Below are 20,918 nucleotides of genomic sequence, written 5' to 3'. Positions count from 1 at the left end.
TTTAAAATCTTAATAATATTAATTTGAGTAAAGCAAAAACATTGTTATGTCGTATAAATATGTGGGTACTTATTTTATCTTAAGTTGGTAGGCTTCAGAGCCTATCCAATAATTTTATCCGATTTCCATTTATGCTCAAAATGTCAAAAGTAGGAGGAAAAACCAAAAAATTAATTAATTTAAAAAAAAATAGACGTGTACTATACTATTATAATATTTATACAGAGATTCAGGTTTAAAAAAAGTTGATCTAATATAATATAATATAGTTAAAAAACTGTCTCTTCATCGAAAAATAATTTTACGGTTATAAGAGTACGTTTTTGTCGTTTTCTTCTCGTGATGAAATTAAATTTATTTGTGGACAACGTCCTGAAATGTGCCCATAAACGAACGTACATATGCGTGTCAAGTGAAATCTGATTTTACGAACAATACAATTTGTTTTTTGCATATCGCGCAATAATATCAGTACTTAAATTATTACTTTATTATACATATAATCACATATAATGTTTCGAGTGAAACACGTCTCTTATAATAGTGGGGTTATTATTATTAAAATTTCGAAATAAAATCACCAAGTAAAAAAATATGTTCCGGGCGTACTCTGTAGAGCACTCCAATCGGCCGCAGTGGCTTAACCAGATGATGGGTCCGTATTGTACACGGATACAACGGGATAGTCGAATTGCACTTGGAGTGAAAAAAGGTAATGGTCGAATCAGTCTGTACTCGGGTAAAAATCAGGTAAAATTAACGTGGAAACTCGTTACGAGTCGTGTGTGTATAGTGAAAACCCATTAAAAATATTACGAATCTTATGTTTACGAACGCTACGGGTTACTTATTTAATAGCATTATAATATATTAGTTCGTTAATGCCATTTAGATAACGCAGATAATTATTGTCACCAAAAATCGACAAAAGAATCTAACCTAACTGGATAACAAATAGTTATCAATAAAAATATAAGATTAATATTCATATTTTATGCCATATACTGAACTCACACTGAAAAAAAAACTGTAGAACATTCATCTAGAATCTAAATTTTTAACACCATCATTTACATGTTTTTCTTTGTAAAATATGTAACTTTAATACACAATTAAGTCACGGCCTCATTCACTTTTAATAATTTTTAAATTGTTCATATTTACACAGTGACGTAATAGTGTTAAAGTGTGTACTAATTGTAGTTTACTTTAGTCTAATACATAACCACGAAGAATCACTTAATTTACCTCGGAAAATGATTTACCCCTTCAAATGCATGATCATTTTGTTAAAATATTTTTTTTGAGCCCAAATGCAGTTCGACCACTACCTGTTTTTTACCTGAGTGCAATTTGACAATTACCTTTTTTAAACTCAAGCGAGATTCGACTAAAATAAGTGTAATTCGGACCATAATACCTGGATACAATTATTTACTAAATATATTCATGCAATCAAAAATACAATATGAATAATAATTGATAATTTTATCAACTAACACCAATTTTCCGATAGTTTTGCATTATTATATATACATAATATCATGTATATTTCAAAAATAAATGAAAACATATTTATGAAGAACTTATCGTAACATTCAGCACATCAAAAAAAGTGGGAACTCATTCCTACCCTTATAAAGAAATCTAGCTGCGCTATTAGTAATTTGACCGTGGAACAATAATATGTATTATACACTAATACACTATATTATAACATAGAAGTCGGTACTAAAACGAAAAAAAAACGAGAATAGTGGCGTGTTTCAGCAGCTGTGCAAGTATGTGAGTTGAGTGACGTGACGAAGGGATAATCACTATATGCAGAATCCATTTTCTACCACATATGCGAAAAGTGTAATCGATATAGGTCAAATGGTATTTATGAAAGCCAATATTATTGTGCTAATATATAGGTACTGCAGCTATATAGCGCAATATACATGGCGTGCTGATGCATAACCCTGTAAATAAATAGAGCAACTGCAGTAATGTTTAATACATAATATAGTTAATAGATTGGCTTCGTAGAGCGATATCCATATAGGTGCTTTTAATTTACCGATTTTTAAATGAAAATGAAATATCCGGAAATTACACCATGCATTGTAAAATATAGATGGGTAATTTATTTTAATTTATAAAATTACGAAGAATATTATTGTTTGAAAAACTTTAAGTATGAGAATATATTTTGGTTTGATTTTTATATTTTTATAATGAATATTCAAAAACCAACCGTTTTACTATAATACTACATTATTACTATATTACTCAAAAATACCTAGTACATACGACCTATATAATATTATATTGTTGACTGTGGTGGATGGTCATTATCGAAAATTTATCGTACTGTATTACGATTGTGTGTGCGTGCAGTGCATTTTTCGCGTTACTCTTTGGTATCTACCTATGCACCGAGTAGGGATCCCTCCCACCCATGCACGCGCAATGCAATATTGTCATGGCCACGTGCAAGTCGCAAGATCGACACCGTTCGCGGCGGCAGTTGATCGATGGCCGTGTCGCGGCTCTCAGTGTACAGTCGTGTCCCGTAGTGCGTGCTCCTGTCCATGCGTATGTGTATGTGAGTGCATGTGTGTTTATTTCGGCGTACTACGTGCGTGTCGCGAGTTTCAAACCGTATCGTCGTGGTCGCGATAAATATTTATTTCAATAACACCGATTGAACTTAGTCGCCTACAAGTGAGTTTCTACATTGTTGTATTTGGCAAGCTCCGCATATATACGCGTATAATATGAGTTGCAACTGTACCCGAGAGCGCGTATAACGTGGTTTTAACATTTTTTTCTTCAATTTTAGTGAGAAATAACATATAGAAATAAATAACAAAAATCGTTTAAGATATTATATAGTATTTAGTTTTAAAGTTTTATACTTTATATCCTACAATTTTAAATTTTATTTCATTTAAATTAAAAGGTTTTTATGGCAAACACATTTAACTACCTAGTTGAATTTTGGAAAAGATATCAGTATCGATTAAATTTAATATTAAAATGTCTATAGAATTTTATCGTGAGCAAAAATACTCTGAACAAGATTTAGAGTTAATATCTTATTTTCGTAAAAAGTGGACTTGATTCATTTTAAATCACTGACTTTTATTGAATTATAAGTTCTTATTAAATATTTGAAACTATTTGTTGCTGACTTTTGTGACCGTTTTCAAAAATTATGTAGGTACATATCGTACACGCATAATAATTAAAGTTTAATCATCATAATAACTTATTTTGTTTTTGTTATTATTTTTGCCAAGTATAAATAGTTAATTTTTCATATTCACACAACGTGAGTTTGTATAAAAACGATTTTATATAGATCAGTAATTTGCGACTTTCATGTATTTTTTGGTCCTCACACGATATTACTGATTCTTTCGTCACACAATATTCTTGCTCTCCATGTTATTCACTTTGAAAAACAACTCTACCAAAATAGGTAATAATCATCAGTAAACAAACGATTTCACGTCTAGTATTAGAAGATGTTGATTGTTGGTGCAAGTTTCAACTTTCAAGAATAAACATATTGACGAAAAATTAATTCGTTAAAATCAATAGTACTCAAAAATAAAAGTCTTACTAATATGTAATAAGTTGATTGTACGATAACAAATTTTTGTATATTGCAGTTTAGTTATTAGTGCGATTTTGGTTATTTTTGTAGCTAATCGATCGATAAAAATATAACTGTTGTTGTTGACAGGTGATAAATCTGCATCGCTGTCGTTCCTGTTTTCTCCCACCTAAGAACTGTGCAAAACTTATAAGACATACCGTTTTGGCTATCTCTATGGAAAGTTAGGTCGGGTTAGGTTAAGTAGTACTGAGAGTACTTACCTTATAACGAGCACACAAAAGGAATTCGACTGCATGATGTGTACGGAGACGGCGGCAGGGCGCTATATTATATTAGCTTTCTAATTGCGATTTTATGTAACCGCCGTCGTTTGTTTACAATTGACTCGCGAAAATAAAAGGAAAAAATAGTGTCGTCCTCGAATTATGCAAAACGTGTTTCCAATAGGACACGTCTTTCGCTCGGTCTTCTTACTCTTATCGCTCCCCTCTTTATTTAGTATTTATCTATCTCTTTATCGAGTATTTGCCTTACACGAATCGTGTATACCAACTTTTATCCAATCGAACCAAACGTGACTGACATACATTTACACGTTGATTATTTTAATAAATTATTCAAGATTTTTAATGATTTTTGGACACAATCTGACATCAGTAATGGCATATGTGTAGACAAGTACCTAGTATATGTTATATAAAGTCACCATTTCAATAGATTTTCACTCACGTTGAACCTACAAATCTCATGTATTCAATCGGAGAAAAGCTGTTATACTAAATTATATTCAAAATATCAATATATAGGTATCGTAAAACTGTATAATCCTTTAAGACTATACTGTATGATTTCTATAATATTATTTGAAAACTATATTCAATTTAATTGTGTGAATTGTCCGTGTTTGGTCCAAATGTATTGTAAAGTTAACTGTTATTGCAGTCAACTTTTAAATTCTGAGTTTATAGACGTAGTTAGTATTATAAATTGTTAGTTACTGCAGAGGCGCCAAAATAATTATTTGCAATCAAACACGTAGCATGACAAAATATTAAATACTAACACTAACCTCCAATTTATACTACCTATAACCATAAATTATCTAACTACCCAATTAAATTACTTATCAGGATATATCGTATGTGTCATTTTTGAAACCAAATTTGGTGTCTCTTATTGTCAGCTAGTATAATAATCACTGTAAATCACATGTTTAAGTTTATGAATCAAGCACTTCTTTTATTAGATTCACAGACCTAATCAAATATTGTATAAACGAACTAGTTTTAAGAAAATAAATTTCGAGTTTTACATAAATTTTACTTTTTTTCTGATTATAGGAGTCCCCTAATATTTTCATATTTTATTTAACTACATATTTGAAAATAATACTGAAAATGAAATATTTTTTATATGGTGAATAATCTTATAGATAAAATTGTAATTCTTCTAAACATTAAACACAATACGTTTAATATTATTTATTAATTTCATAACTTACATTTAGAAGAAGTAATATTGATAGGTTATTACAACTATTCTTATCGAAATGTTTTATTTTGGAAATTATTACTATAATTTACGTTTTAACTACATTTTTTATGTCAACAACTACGATGATTCATTATGAATATGCATTATTGGTTATGTGCTTAATGTTTATGATAATAATGGTGATTAAAAATGTATTGTTCTATAATATTTTATAGAGTATCAAAACATTTAAAACGTATAATTTGAAATATACTTAAATAATAAATTCTTTTGATGTCTATTGAACCAATATTTTATATTAATATTATATTATTTATTTATTAAATTATATTTTGTATGGATAGATATTGACGAAGTTGTTCAATTAAAAATCTATTATTTAATTACTCTGTTATATTATATAGGTCATGTATGTCTGTTGGCATTGGAATAATTATTTTATATTTTATCATTACGCGAGTATATGGAAACTATTATCACAGTTATGTTACAATAATATATATATATATTATTCAATAATAGCATATATAATTTTGAATGAAATTATAATAATATAATACATTATATGCTGTCGGTTATATTTAACGTGTTCATTTAGAGAATAAAGAATAATTTTGACACGTGAAGAATGTTATATTATTTATTATTAAAAAAATATATAAATATATATATAAGGTTTAATTAAAAGCAATATACGCAGTACACAGTAATAAAGTATTTATATTCATTATTATAACAAAGGTTTTGTTTATAGTCGATTGCAACAATGCACTAGTAGTTAGTACAGTGGCTACAATTTAATCTGCTGCAGTGTCTGTTAAGTGGAGCGTATGACATGCAGGCACGTGAGTGCAATTTTATTCTAATCGATCGGTAACTATATTCGTCGAAGAAAATATCAGTTTTCCTTGATTTTTTATCTAAAAAAGTAAACCATATGATTAATTAAATATTAAAAAAAAATTTGCATTGCGTAATAATAACACTTTTCTTGTGCCATATTATGCGAGTAACTAAAAATAAATATAATTCGTAAAACGGAATTGTTTGTTTTTGGTATGAATGTATGATCGAATGTTATCATCGAATATTATTATAAACTTCTGTTTTTTAAATAAGAACCTATTTTTGATTTTAAATTATTTAATGGATAATATATATTTTTTTTTTTTAATTTTGATATACTTAATTCTATATTTAGACGAATGAGATTATTTTAAGTCCTCAAAAATAGTTATTAAAAAAATATAAAATATATGTAATATAGGTTATTTGGTTGTAATGTTTACTATACGTACTTGAACTATTTTACAAATTATAAATAACTGAAATTTTCAAATTACCATATCACCCATATCTTATAAACCCATTATCAAGTCCTAGCTATTATCTTTGGTACATTAGTATTTAGTACACACAATTTAGTAACTCAAAAACTATTTGTTTGAATATTGTTTTTGATACTTTAAAATAAATTGTCCGCTAATAAATGTCGATGATTTAATCATGATCTTTAAATATATTTAAAAATTTCCAAAAATTAGATTTTGAATAATTGCATTATTGAAGAAAAAAAAGGGTGATTATGTTTGATGATCCACCCTATATATAACATTATCGTTAACATCCATGTAATACACAAATTAGGTAGGTACCTTCCGGCTCGTCCCGTGTTTGTTTAACAATAACCACGTTCACGTGAACTATATATATATATATATATATAATATTGTATATTTTTAAACGGTTTTATATTCACATCTATAGTATACGTATATTTATTTATATATATATGATTGGCCGATGATTTATGGACGCGGCGATATTCATCGCAGACCGCTGCATAGTTAACCCGTTTCAGTTGCGATTAAGTGAATCCGTATTACTATATGTTATACGACAATATTATATACATACGTGTGTGCCTGACCTTGTCGGCACTTATCGTGAGACCGTTGAACGTTGTAATAATAATAGTCGGAGAGTAAAAAAAAAAATAAACTATCCCACAACGTATTAATGTTTTTCGTTATGGTAAGACTACAGCAAATCCTTGATTGGACATAATATAATGTGAAGTAAAAAAAAAAAATAAAACCATTTTTATACTTAAAAAGATAACGCTGAAAAATAAGCCGCGTGTGTTGTCGTCACTGCCGGCACGGTTTGACATTGTAAGTTTGTTTATGAAAAAAATAAAAATGTGACCTACTAGCCGAAATTATTCAATTTGACGATTCGGACGTTGAATAGCCGTTATTATATTTTCGTACCTTAGCGAAATATAAACGACGCGAGGATAAATACATCGCGAATGTGTGTATATTATTTAGGTGTATATAATACGTAAATGATTATACATATTATTGCACACAATGAAGTAAGCACGCGTGGCATTGAACTGGTGTATGTACTATTCGATGTATGTGCTATACTTTCGAAAAAGTTTCCAAAACCGTCTATGAGCTCAACGCTGTATTTTAAAGCCTATTTATTTGCTGTTATTATTGTATTTTTATTATCCTCTCGCCACGATGGCGCGATCAACTACAATATACTATACATGGTATGTCGTTCGTCTGATATATTTGGAAATCGATGGTTTCGGTTTTATGGTCCTATTATACATAATTTCGGCAACGGATGACGTACCTCGTAAGCATTCGTTTTTTTTTATTTTTACTATTTCTGGAAACGAAAACGGAATAAGTCATAGGTACATACATTTTCAATATTATTTTAACGCTCCTCGTATAGTTGGCACTGTGTTAAAACGGACGTTTTAAATAAAAGACGATTACGTTTTTATCGTTATTACTACTGTGCGTATTGCAAGTGTTTTCATTAGGTGTTTACTTAAGATAAATCACGTTATACTATAAAATGTCATACCGCTGTTGTGTTACGAACGCATACACAATAATTTATTGTTTATTACTACACTGGCGTCTGGAGATACTGCGGGCGATCTTTTATAATATTATACGGCATACCAGGTATACCTGGTATGTGTACGCCTGCCTATGTATATCATACATATCCATTAATAATAATTGAGCTTTATCTGTCAATCGGGACTTTATGCCTGACGATTTTTGGTCACATCAATGATGAATTTTTATGAAGAACAAGATTTAATTATAAATAGTAATAATAATATTACGACTGTAAAATCATGCGCAGGTTAGATATTTCTATCTGCATCAATCAATGTTATATCGTTTTTTTGAATGAATGGAATTTTTTTTTTAAAAATGTTATCTGACGTGTCATCGTTGACGCCGTCGTGGGGCATTGAGTTTGAGTGTGTGTCCATTATACACAAAGTTTACACTCAAATATGTAATAATTAGGTATATACCATTAAATTGTTTATCCCACGTCATTATTACTCTGGTATACTATAGCCTGTACTAGGTACTTTAATACTTTACTTATATACGATAACAATAAATTCGGGTCTTAATATGTACAATAATGTATTAATGTAGGCATATAAAAAATAATCATTACAACGGTTTACGGTTTACGAGCAGCTTATTATTTCTTAACGGTTTTGACATTATAGTGTGGGCGATGCAGGGGGTAGGATCAACGGGTAATATAAAATATCATTTTATCTAGACGAGACGCCGTAAACCACGTGATTTGGCCATGTATATTATATTTCGACAATGATTCAAAATATATAATAACTGAATACATTTTATATATTAGCGAGTACGGCGTATAAAAATATTAAATAAGACAGGCAACGATCGCCGTCTCGCACGGGTATCATATTTTTTTTCTCTATACGTCCTTATTTGGACAAACTGGCGCCGAAAATAAATGAGTTGCAAAATAACGTACGGATCACCGCGGTACTCCGAGCAGGTCGTTGACGAGAACTTCAACTGTTGTGTATAGATATTTTATAATAATAATAATAATAACAACACTGTATTGATACTGCGGTGTCCTTTCATCGATCGTCACAGCGTCACTCTGAAATCTCGCGATTTATGTACCTTACCTGAGATGCCGCCGCGCGTTGTTACCTAACCGAATCCGACGGTTTTCGACGATTTATTACTCGTCGTACAGTATACAAGTGCGCGCAGTACCCACTGCCCGATGACGATCTTATAATAAATTATATGCATTAGTCATCACGCGTGTTCGCGTCCTTGCAAGGCCGATATATCGTTACCCGTTCGACAGGTCTCTGCCGTCCATCCGTCAGTCGGTCGATCGGCGTCGACTAAAAAGTCGCACGAACATCGAAACCCGATCGTCATAAACCGAAATCTCTCACTGTTTGCCCCGCCAATATCTAAGATAGTTACCTATATAATATATATATATATCGCAGTAAACCTACTAACGGATTTCATAAAATATAAATCGATATACCTGCAACAAAACGCATTAAACAGCTACAGCTGCGCGTTGTATCTAACCTTTCGTCTATTTCGGCATCTTATTCCGCTCCATATCCACAAACCTGAAATAAATAGTTTATCGATATGCTTATACGAGTTTCTACGTACATGTCTATATTGACTATATTGTATTGTTAAACGCGCGTTATTATAAACCTCCGTACCGTCGTACACCACACATTCGTATTACCATTTCCTATTTTGAATATTTTACCGCGTTGACATCATGTAACGTATGTTATCCTAAAAAATGAGTTAATCATAACGTAGGTGGTTGAGTTTTTGTATTTAATTAAGTACTTTGTCTATCATCTAATTTTTATCTGTTTTTTTTTTTGTAAAATTATTGAACATTATGTTAACGAAATTCGAAAGTATTCACCAATATATGGATGATATTATAGTACCTATATAATATTATAATAGATACCTTCCATGAAATATTTTTTTTACTGTCCCAAAAGTTAATTTTTTTTATATTGGTTCCGATAATCTAAATATTCCAAAACGTAATAGAAACTTATGTCAACAGTGTTATTACTTATTATATTATAATATAAATCGTCGTCATATTATAACACGGTTATTAACGTCGTGAGTTTGTGTTGAAATGACAGAAGTAATACTATTGTCTACTATAATAGATAATGACATATATAAGTGGATATATATGGTTATAAATCATGCGAATGATAAACATATCCCGTAGGTGTATAAGCCGAGGAAAAACGCTGTCGGACATTTCAAAAGATAATAAGTATATCATTGGTATAAATTGTAATAAGTATATACATAATATATGAGTAGAACATATTATTATATATATTGAATGACTACTGCCCAACTATCACAGAAGTCTTATAACAATATCGTTAGCTTAATGGGGTTGTATACTTAGTATATATTATTATATTATACAGTAGGTATTCATTATAATTCCAATTATAATATTTCTTTTAATGTGAAATATCCATTAATAATGATATCGCGTTTATAATAATTAATATTTAATGTGATATATTATTGTCAGCCACGCTATATTCTATTTTGATCTAATATTGTTTAATCGCATTATACACTGGATTTCAAGTATTTTCGTGCCTGGAGCAATGATCGCTATTATTAATATTATTATTATTATTGTTCAGTAAATAATGAACGTACCCATGTAAATATTTGTTATGTATAAAACCAGTGTGCGTGCAATTATTTTATTATTATCATAAATGTTATTATCTGTAATACAGATATCATATTTTAATTTATCATTATAATATCCGCATATCGGACAATACCTTTTTTCTTAATATAATATTATTTATGCCGTAAAACAGTCGTTTAGTGAGTGTACACACGAGTGCACCTTTACCAGTCTCCAAGTATATGGGTTAACGTGACTGACGACTGACTTCAGTGTTTTTAGATCTGCTTCACTCGACTGTACCGTCACATTATTAGAACACAATTTTGCAGTCTATTTCCCATAGCGTAAGTCAAAATTTTAGGAGTTCATAGTTTTTTTTTAAATGATGTAGATCATAAGTGTTTACTGGTCCTAAAAATATTTCTCTTGATCAAAATACACTCTTTTTAAATTGTTACATAATATGCAACTGTTTAGTATTTTCTTTTCACTCCAGATAGTTTATAAAAATGTGAAATGGGGTAACTATCCGTATAAAATTTGTTTTTAGTTATTTCTAAATATTAGCCAGGGACGTAATTATAAAAATTTTATTTTTAAATAGGATTATACAATGTTTACAATTTAAAATTAATTGTTGTACCTTTAAATCAAGAGTTACAAATACTTAACTCTTTCGACACGGTGCACAATAAGATTCATATTTTGCTACATGCAGATGTCATGGTAGGTGACAGAATTCACAACCGACTTAATCATTAACTACTATTGCCGAGATGTTAAGTTTACAATAATAAAGGTACCCCACGTGGCCAAGAAAATACATTCATATTGGATAATATATGCACCTGTAAATATTAAATTAATATTATCTTAATATTATTATATTGATATGAACCAATAGCATTGGCTTGTACCCATCTACGAAAAAATAAAGGGACAAACATTTATTGTATGTCCCTATTGAATAACGTATTGATGTCCATTCTAAACCTATAATATACAGTGTTCAACTTGGATTAGATAGCGAAAAATAGTATGTAAACAATCAGTTACTACGGTTTAAAGTTAGTAACATTTTTCAGAACATCGTCTCTGTAGTCTATATCATAATAACATTGTATTGAATTTGATTTATATCTACCAATCTACACATTGTAATACTTGCAAGGCACCTACAGTTTATATTATAAGCACAGAAGCATTCATGTTCGTTATTTTAGCATATGGATAATTTCACAAAATATTATACTCGGGTATCATATAACTACGATTTAATTCGTTTTGTATTTATGGTTGGTCGACCAACAGTCAATAGTATATAATTTTGTTTACGTGAACGAGGTATATCATAAGTACTTAAAATATAGTAATTGTTCGCTAGTAAATGCTGTCTTGATTAATTACACCGGCTGCCACTTATATTGGAGCGCACAAAGCGTGTCATTTTCTACGAAGAAATTTATCTGCGTTGCAATAAATATTGTGTGCTTAGATTTATTTATTATATTAGACACGTTTCGATCATAGACGAAAACGGGGTTATAGTGGTTGAAATTTATTTATCAAGACCAATATTTCGTATGCGTGAATAGGATAATTGGTTTAGTTTTATTGTATAGAATATCTGCATATTTTGCAAATTTGTAATACACTTTGAATACCAGATATTTATAATAATATTTTATTAAGTGGTATAATTTTTCGATTCATTTTTACATAAGATTCATTTACTTTTATAGTAACCTAATTTACGTTTTATTAATTTATAATGGTTTAAATATCACATCGTGTAATTATCAATAGAAATAACGTATAATTATGTGTAAAATGATTTTACAGAATATTATAATAAGTATTCTGTTAATTAGGTATTTTATTAAAACACATCATTAGTAGTCGTACCAATTTTCTTTTATTTCGTTAAACATACGTGCTAATAAGAATATACTCAACTACATCCGCATACATAAAATATTATACGAATGGTACGCAGTATTTTTTATAGTTTTATTCCAATATAATTATAACTGTTTTTCGGTTTTATTTTTTTATCTGTAAGACCACTAAAACCCATGATGCGTACGATCGTAGTTTGAAAGCCGTACGGAGTAAAATTATTATTACCACTCTCACTGATGCGCATATTATGTGGTGATTCATAACATGAGATTGAACCATCGGGGACACGAATATCAAACGGAACTGAGTTATAATAGTGTAATAATATATTATTTAACACGAAAAAAAATAATAAGACAAACGTGACGCCACACGCGTAATCCTTACGGGTGGTCGTAATGTCGTATTATATAGGTATTATTATGTTGTATTGATGCAACCGTTCGTCATGTTATAATATATAATAATAATAAGTAATAACGATGATTTTAATATTATACGACGTGCCTTGTCGTCAGTCTATCGTTGCAATTCTATTATAACACCGACACCTTCAGAATTCGACGACACTGATTCCTAAAAATAATGCCATTGCCGAACATGGTCTCCCGAGTCCTTGCAATAGTGATAAAGCGCACTGCTGCCGATATAATCAATTATAGTATTGTGGTGACTGGTGTCGATCGAAGGCGCCACTACGATCTACTAAACGAAAAGGTCCTAATTTTTGATAACATGGTCACAACAACAACAACAACAACAACGATGACGGCTATGGTGATAATGGATGATATAATAACAAACTAAAAAAAAAAAAAAAAAAAAACCACATGTATAAAATAACGTTTCTCCACTACGGCGGCGTTTCGACCATACTGCTGTTTGCCGGGATAATATTATTATATGTCTGCCTTGGATGAGGCGGCTTTCACTCCATATAAAGAACAAATCGGTGCGAACGGCTAAGCGCAAGTGGTGCTCAGAACCATACGCGCGTTCTGTCCGAATATTGTTTGCCAATTTCACACTCGTCGTTCATATTTATATTTCGCTGTTTATACGAACATATTCTACATATGATATTATACTCGTATGTAGGTACTTACGCCGTTACGGTGATAATATAACGACGTATTATTATATAATACCGCCATTATTATTGTATGATAAACATAATATTCAAATCCATTTCATCCCGTGACCGACGTCGCGCGCAACAACAATACTCATAATAATAATGATTGCTTCAGTCTGGTCGTTAGGCATATAGCATTTTCGAACAAATTCTTTGAGGAATTTTCGATTACTGTTCTCCGAGCGCGTTTTCAACACACGCGCACGTTTATTCCAGTTCTTATCGCTTCGGTCGTGTACCGTTAGAACGGATTGTTTCTCTCTCGCTCGCTCTCTTTCTCGACAATTAACCGCAGGACACCTGACTCATATAGTTATATGGAACATTTGTTCTGTATAACTACGTATACGGTGACGAGATAAAATTCTAAAAAATAGAGGAAAAACGTTTTTGTAATAATATTGCATCGGGTACGTTGTCTGCTGTGGGCAGAAAATGATTATTTAAAATTTTCTCGTTTCGCATGTAATAATATAATGATAATATCGTAGAATATTATATAAGATCACTTATTAGTATTATTTTACTTTTATAATATCAATATTATTATTATTATTGCGTCGTCGCGTGGACAATAAGGACAATCGCGTAGTCAATAGCAGTTAATATTTAAAGTGTGACGATATTGTGTGTGCGCGCGCGCGACATTATTGTATGTATATTATTATTTATTATATACAATATCATGTCCATATTGGCGTACAAGACGTCCTCTTCTTCTCCGATTAAACGCACACGAGTACACGACACACGGCCCACTCGTTTTTCGTAACCGTCGTCGAGGATATTTCTGTATTATTATTATTATTATATCATCATTTTAATTACGTATTGTATGATGGCGTATCGATTTGCGGTTTTCCTATATAATAGCGTTCGATATCGTGTCTTCTATATTCTACTACTTTGTAAGTAGGTACCTATCGCGCATCCGCAGCTACCTGTTGGATGTAATCACGTGAATCTATATAATATGAATATAATATATTATTGAAATACTATCACACAGAATATAAACATTCTATATTTTTTATTATTTAAAATATAGTACATCATTTACAATCTGCAAATTTAGTAATGTCGTACACGTGAAAAGAATTACTGATCGCCCGCCGAATTCGTATGTAGTGTATTCGGAATATTCGGATACCGGATTCCAGTGATTCGTTTCGTGAAGATTTGAACACCATAGATAAATCCTACGTACAAATTCGAATTCACGTAATAGATTGATAGAAAAAAAATATGTTTAGAAATCATGATACACAGTATCATGTATGTATTCAGTATTTTTTTGTCTACAATCAAAAATATACTAAAAAAATATTATTTGTTTTTTGCTTTGATAATGTGAATACTAAAAAAAAATTCTTTTTCGTAAAATATTTTCACTTTTTAATTCTTATAGTCGTGGTATCTGCGCTGATATTGATGTATAATGTATGGCCAATAAGCAAAAATGTAATAGCACATAATGCACAGCCTGGAATTTTTGTCACGACACGCTGTCGTATCATATTATTATCTTGTACATATTATCATTTCGTTTGTTTGTGTAGAATGTAGATGAAAAAATAAATGTATTCAATTCTTACCTTTCGTATTATTTAATATGCAGATTACATGTATAAGTTCGAAGTCACTTAGCTATTAATTATTATACCTATAAGATTCATCCGTTCAATTAAAAATATACGATATTATAATATTTTGATAATATTTATAACATTTTTAAAATATTCCGAATGTTCCCGTGTCCAATGTTTATCGATAGAAGAAAAATTATTAATAATATAATAAAAATGTAAAATATCTACTTTCAATATTAATAGTCAGTTGCGACCTAACATAATAATAACAGACTAGTATGGCAGTACACCGCATACGATGCACGTCGTTGTGCGAACGAACATAATACGGTCACAGTCACGCGTGGACCTTAGGTCTGGTCGGACCGTATTCGTCGTTAATTTTACTAAATACCTTTAGTTGCGTTTTTTTTTTTTTTTTAGTGAATATTAACTATATTGTAAGATTTTTATTTCATGTTTGTTAATAACCATTGTATGTGATTTATTTTTTTTGTTTCACAGCCGGAATATTATCGAGACAATTCTGAGTTTTTGTGCATATCCAACGGAAATCGTTATCAGCTGAAAATTCCTCACGCCAAACTGACACATACGGGGACATACACGTTATTAGCCGCTAATCCGCATGGACAGATCAAAGCACTAATATCTCTCCAAGTCTACTCGACAGGTCAGCCGTAGCTATTATATATATTATATTATTATAATACATTATATATTCACAACCATATTATTATTTTACACTCAACACGCACTTCGTACAAATGCAATATTAATATTATTATCATCGTGTTGTACTCATGACGTCACTGATTCAAAATTAGTAAAACAATCTCGACGCCGTAGTTGACTGAGTATCCGCGACCCTGCCATAACGTGCGAGAAAACTTAATGGTTATGTTATTATACGTCACGACGTGGTTTGATGAGAATACTTAAATTACAAATAACATAATATTATGGTACGTCAAACCTAATTACAGAAGCAGATCGCTACATGTTGTCCCTTATTAAATTCCGTGTACGCGCGTCATTTCTATCGCGATACTGTGTCACTGAACAATACATATTAATTATATTTTAATTTTTTTTCCCAGGACACTGCAAGAAAAAAATGGAAAATGGGACCAACCACGCGTAAGTTGCATCACATAGCGTCACTATATACCTAATTATTTTACTAACTATATTTATTGACTGTTGGACCTACCTTTACCTATAATATTATTATGTCTGTTCACTGTTGATCTAGAACGGTGGAAAGGTTACCGAGAATAAGTCGGGGGCTAGTCGACATAGAGTGCCGGGAAAACGACGGCGTAACGTTTGAGTGCAAGTTGAATATCACGCAAGAGACGGACATAAGATGGCAAAAAGACGGCAAAGTATGTATACATAACCTTAAGTCTTTCACGTGATACAATATTTCAACAATTCAATATCCATAACATTTTATATAATATAAGCGTGTGTTTGAATAAAATTGTAATTACGGTTTATTTGTTTTTCAACGATTCTTTTCCACTCGTTCCCATCAAGTTGGTCAGATTAGGCAAACAGATTAAGTCTCAGCTGATTGATGGTGACACGGCTCGTCTCGAAATATCCACGGTAAGTCCGCTACACGAAGGACTATACACCTGTACAGCTTTCAACGAACTCGGTCAAGACTCGACATCGGCGCGCCTGATATTGTTGTCAGGTGAGATTTTCAAACAAAAATAGCGAATATGTTGTACTATGATATTCACATAATAATGATTTAGATTCGCAAGAGACCGCTAAATTACCTCAGTCGAACGGACAGCAGAACACCATGATTGGTTCGCCAATACTAGCAGGTAAGAAAAATTGTAAATTAATCAGTCCGGTTTAGATAATACAACGTTTTAACAATATATTCGAGTACGGAATAATATTAAATTTATTATTTCTAGATTTCAAAAATATACTATTATATACTTTATTATTGTTTAAAATTAATTAATGTTCTACATATCAATGAGAATTATTAAGGATCGATAGTTTCTATAAGCTCTTGGACTAGTGATAGATTAGACATTATGGAATTAACATTAATTTCAATTTTCTATAAAATATGATATTTATTATGATTAATATAATAAAAAAAATATAAAAAAATTCTTAAAAGCGTAGTACAATGTTTAAAGAAAGATGGTTATTTTGCAGACATATATATGACAAACATTAAATACGACCTTTATTGTGAGCTGAAGAATTATGAAAAATCCATTTATAAATTAATTTATTATCATTTAATTTGTACTTCTTTTTCATCTAATATTCTAGTATTTATTTTTTTTATTACATGTTTAAATAATGTAAAAATAACACTTGAAAAATTCATTGTTTTCTTTAAAAAGTTTCAATAATCAATGCAAATTCTAAATACCTGCAGGTGAGTCGAACGATCGGTGTACAAAACGGTTGAAGCGAAGCAGTGCGCCGAAATTTTACGCCGTACTACATGACCGAATTGCAGACATCGGTGAAACTGTTCGATTCCAGTGCAGTGTGTCAGGTCACCCACCACCGTGGTCATCTTGGGAAAAAGATGGCCAGCCTATCGGCGTCAATAGCAGGATGAGAATTCGCGAAGATGACGACTATCGATCGTTGGAGATATGCGATGTCACTTCTGATGACACAGGTCTCTACAGGATCACCGTCGAGAACAAATTTGGAAAAATCCAAGCTACAGCGCGGCTCGAAGTGTTAAGTGAGTATTCATCAATGTCCATAATCGTTTTAGATATATAGTTTAATTCATACGGCGCGCTTACCCCCATTTTTTAGTTTAAATTTATTCAAATTCTAATTATCCGAATTTTTAAATATTATAAATAAATTTTCAAACATTTTTGGGGACTTTTTATACTATCTAATAGTAGTATCCCGTGGCGATAAAAAATCTCTAAACCTAGACCCCCTTTAACTGCAAATTACTTAGTAGATATTTTTTTTAAATTTTGATGTACACCTAGGTAACTACATAATTCAAAACTCAAATAGTAGTTTTTCAGATTTTAAAATATTTATTCTATTGTTAAGTTTTAAAATATGGTTTCACAAAATTATTAAATATATGTGATTTTAAATCTAATGTTTAATCCTATTTGCACCATTTTTATAAATTATAAATTTTGATTGATCAATAATAAGTACTACAATTCTTAAACTTAGTATTCCCATTATTATAGGTCTATTATATATTGTAGGTATACAAAATTAAAAAAAAAAAAACGAAAATCGAATTTGTTTGAATATTTTAGATACGTGAAATAATTTACAGTAGAAAAGAGAGTGGAATATTATTTTAATACCTAATAGAAGTTTGTATCTTTTAATAAGTAGTTAACAAATCTACCAAATTTTAATATATAGTCTTAAAGTATATTTAAAATTATAATTTTGAATAACCACATTATTGAAGAAGAAATGAGTCATCGTGATTGGTGAATCATCTTGTAAAGTATATTCACTATAGTACACTACATATATTAAATTAAACGATGCAGTTATAGATATGTAAATGTAAAATGATCGATTTGTTAACTGTACTTACATAGATTCAAAGTTACAAGTTGTGTTTTCTAGTTTTAGAAAATGTGTAACGGTATTTGGTATTTATTTTTAATCACCGATAAAAATCTTCTCTGTTTCTCAAACATATACTCATGCAGAGAAGTATACGAACGATCGTCGTGCGCGAGAATTGCTACGATATTATTCTTATCGACACGTAAATTAAAAGTTTAAAAATATCAATACCACGGTCATTGAGCATGACTAATCGTTTGATAAAAGCACCGCTGAGATGTGACCTTATTTCCTTCTTTAGGCACTTGCATATAGATATACATATCAGTATATCACATATTATGTACCTATCGACGATCAGAGAGCGTTTTTATCGTCTGTAGTTTTTTAAAATTGTTATTATAATATAATATAGCAATATTACATGCATATTTTTTTTCATAGTTTTTATTATAGGATCAGTAATAATTATTAACTTATAATGTTGCAACAGCACACAATCAAATCACAAATGACGTACAAATCACTTCGTCGTCTAACGGCAGGAGACAGTCTGGATCAGCTGCTTGTGCGGGTGAAAATTTTACACTCAGCTGTGACATAAGAGGAAACTCCATGTCTGACGTTACCTGGTACAAGTGAGTATTATAATATTTTAGCTAATAATCCAGCTATTATCACAACTTGGCCCAGTTGTGTACCTCCCAATATATGTCCCAATATACTATTATTATTAGTAATATTAACATAATATTAAATTTATACAATGTAAATGGGAGGTATGTAACAGATTATACTACAGTCACACAGTACTCTTTGGTTGTATGTAGTTGTGACTCTATACATATCTGTTTAAACTTTTCATGAATATTATTGATGCAAGTTAATATTACGTATGTTATTTTAACTTAAACTAATTTATAACCATACTTTTATCATTTACCGGGTGATTGCGCATGATGGACAATATATAAATATTTGTATGGTTCACATTTTCTCGATAAATGCATACAATAGTACTATCGAGCTCTCCTCTCACACCCCCTCCTCCATCAAAAATACATAATATCGTCACGGTATATCCTGTACAGGAATGACGTCGAAGTCAAGCCCGACGATAGGGTGACTTCGTCCCTGGACGATTTGGCAGCTAGACTTTCAATATCGAACTTGGAGTCGGCGGACACAGGCGTGTACACGTGTGTGGCGAGGTGCGAGTCTGGCGTAACCAGGTGCTCGACAGAACTGTGTGTATTTGACACGAAACCGGGCACCGACTCGTATCTACAACCTCCGATATTCGTCGAGGGTCTTGTTCCTAAACGCACCGCTGACGAAGGAGAACCGGTCCAGTTGACCGTAAGACTCCAAGGTGAGATTACATTACTTATAATATGATTATAATATATTATAAACGTAAATTATATTGCATGGTTAAAATTGTATGCTTTTTAATTATCAGGTGCAGTTCCTATGAGCGCCTTGTGGTTCAAAAACGACGTGCTCGTTCCCGACTGCGCGGACTTTGAGTACGTGGTGACCGAAGACCGCGGTGAATTCAGCCTATCGATCATCGACCCTTTTATCAAGGACAGCGGCATTTACAGTTGTAAAGTGGCTAACTCGTTTGGTCAGGCCGTTTCTAGTGGAAAACTCGTTATAAACGGTTTGTACAAATTTCGTGTAATGAAATATTGTTAAATGGCTGTATAATATGTATAATACCGAACTATTATTTATTATTATTATCGTTGCATAGAAATGTCGTCCGGGAATCAAGTGCCAATGGTCATCGAACTTAATAACAATCTGCAGGACATCGGAGAAAAGACTGCGTGTGATTCCCCGGTCAACACCAAAACCGCACTTCCTGCATCCATACTCAGCGGCCCATGTGACACGACCGTATTGCGTGGCGCCAAAGTAGTCTTGAAGACGTCGTACAAAGGGGATCCCGAACCGTGCGTCCAGTGGCTCAGAGCGGTGAGTCTGTTAATTATAAATTGTTTAGTTATATACAAATAGGGAACACGGATATTTTTAGGTATAACATAGT

The 20,918-nt window shown here is 31.2% G+C and overlaps 1 protein-coding gene across 7 annotated transcripts in view; it reads left to right on the top strand.

The window, feature by feature from the left end:
* Positions 1–20,918, top strand: part of LOC132923359 (uncharacterized) — a 185,322-nt gene that overhangs the window by 68,473 nt on the left and 95,931 nt on the right. For all 7 annotated transcript variants that reach the window (XM_060987310.1, XM_060987309.1, XM_060987307.1 and 4 more), the window contains exons 25-34: positions 15,803–15,971; positions 16,399–16,438; positions 16,554–16,686; positions 16,841–17,003; positions 17,068–17,142; positions 17,721–18,041; positions 19,356–19,500; positions 19,954–20,234; positions 20,325–20,528; positions 20,622–20,845. In XM_060987310.1, the coding sequence (XP_060843293.1) occupies positions 15,803–15,971; positions 16,399–16,438; positions 16,554–16,686; positions 16,841–17,003; positions 17,068–17,142; positions 17,721–18,041; positions 19,356–19,500; positions 19,954–20,234; positions 20,325–20,528; positions 20,622–20,845 (1,755 nt within the window). The remainder of the gene's footprint in view (positions 1–15,802; positions 15,972–16,398; positions 16,439–16,553; positions 16,687–16,840; positions 17,004–17,067; positions 17,143–17,720; positions 18,042–19,355; positions 19,501–19,953; positions 20,235–20,324; positions 20,529–20,621; positions 20,846–20,918) is intronic.

The sequence above is a fragment of the Rhopalosiphum padi genome, chromosome 2 (genome assembly GCF_020882245.1).
Source record: "Rhopalosiphum padi isolate XX-2018 chromosome 2, ASM2088224v1, whole genome shotgun sequence".
Classification (NCBI taxonomy): domain Eukaryota; kingdom Metazoa; phylum Arthropoda; class Insecta; order Hemiptera; family Aphididae; genus Rhopalosiphum; species Rhopalosiphum padi.
Note: the sequence above shows the minus strand (reverse complement) of the source record. Positions and strands in the feature narration are given on the sequence as shown.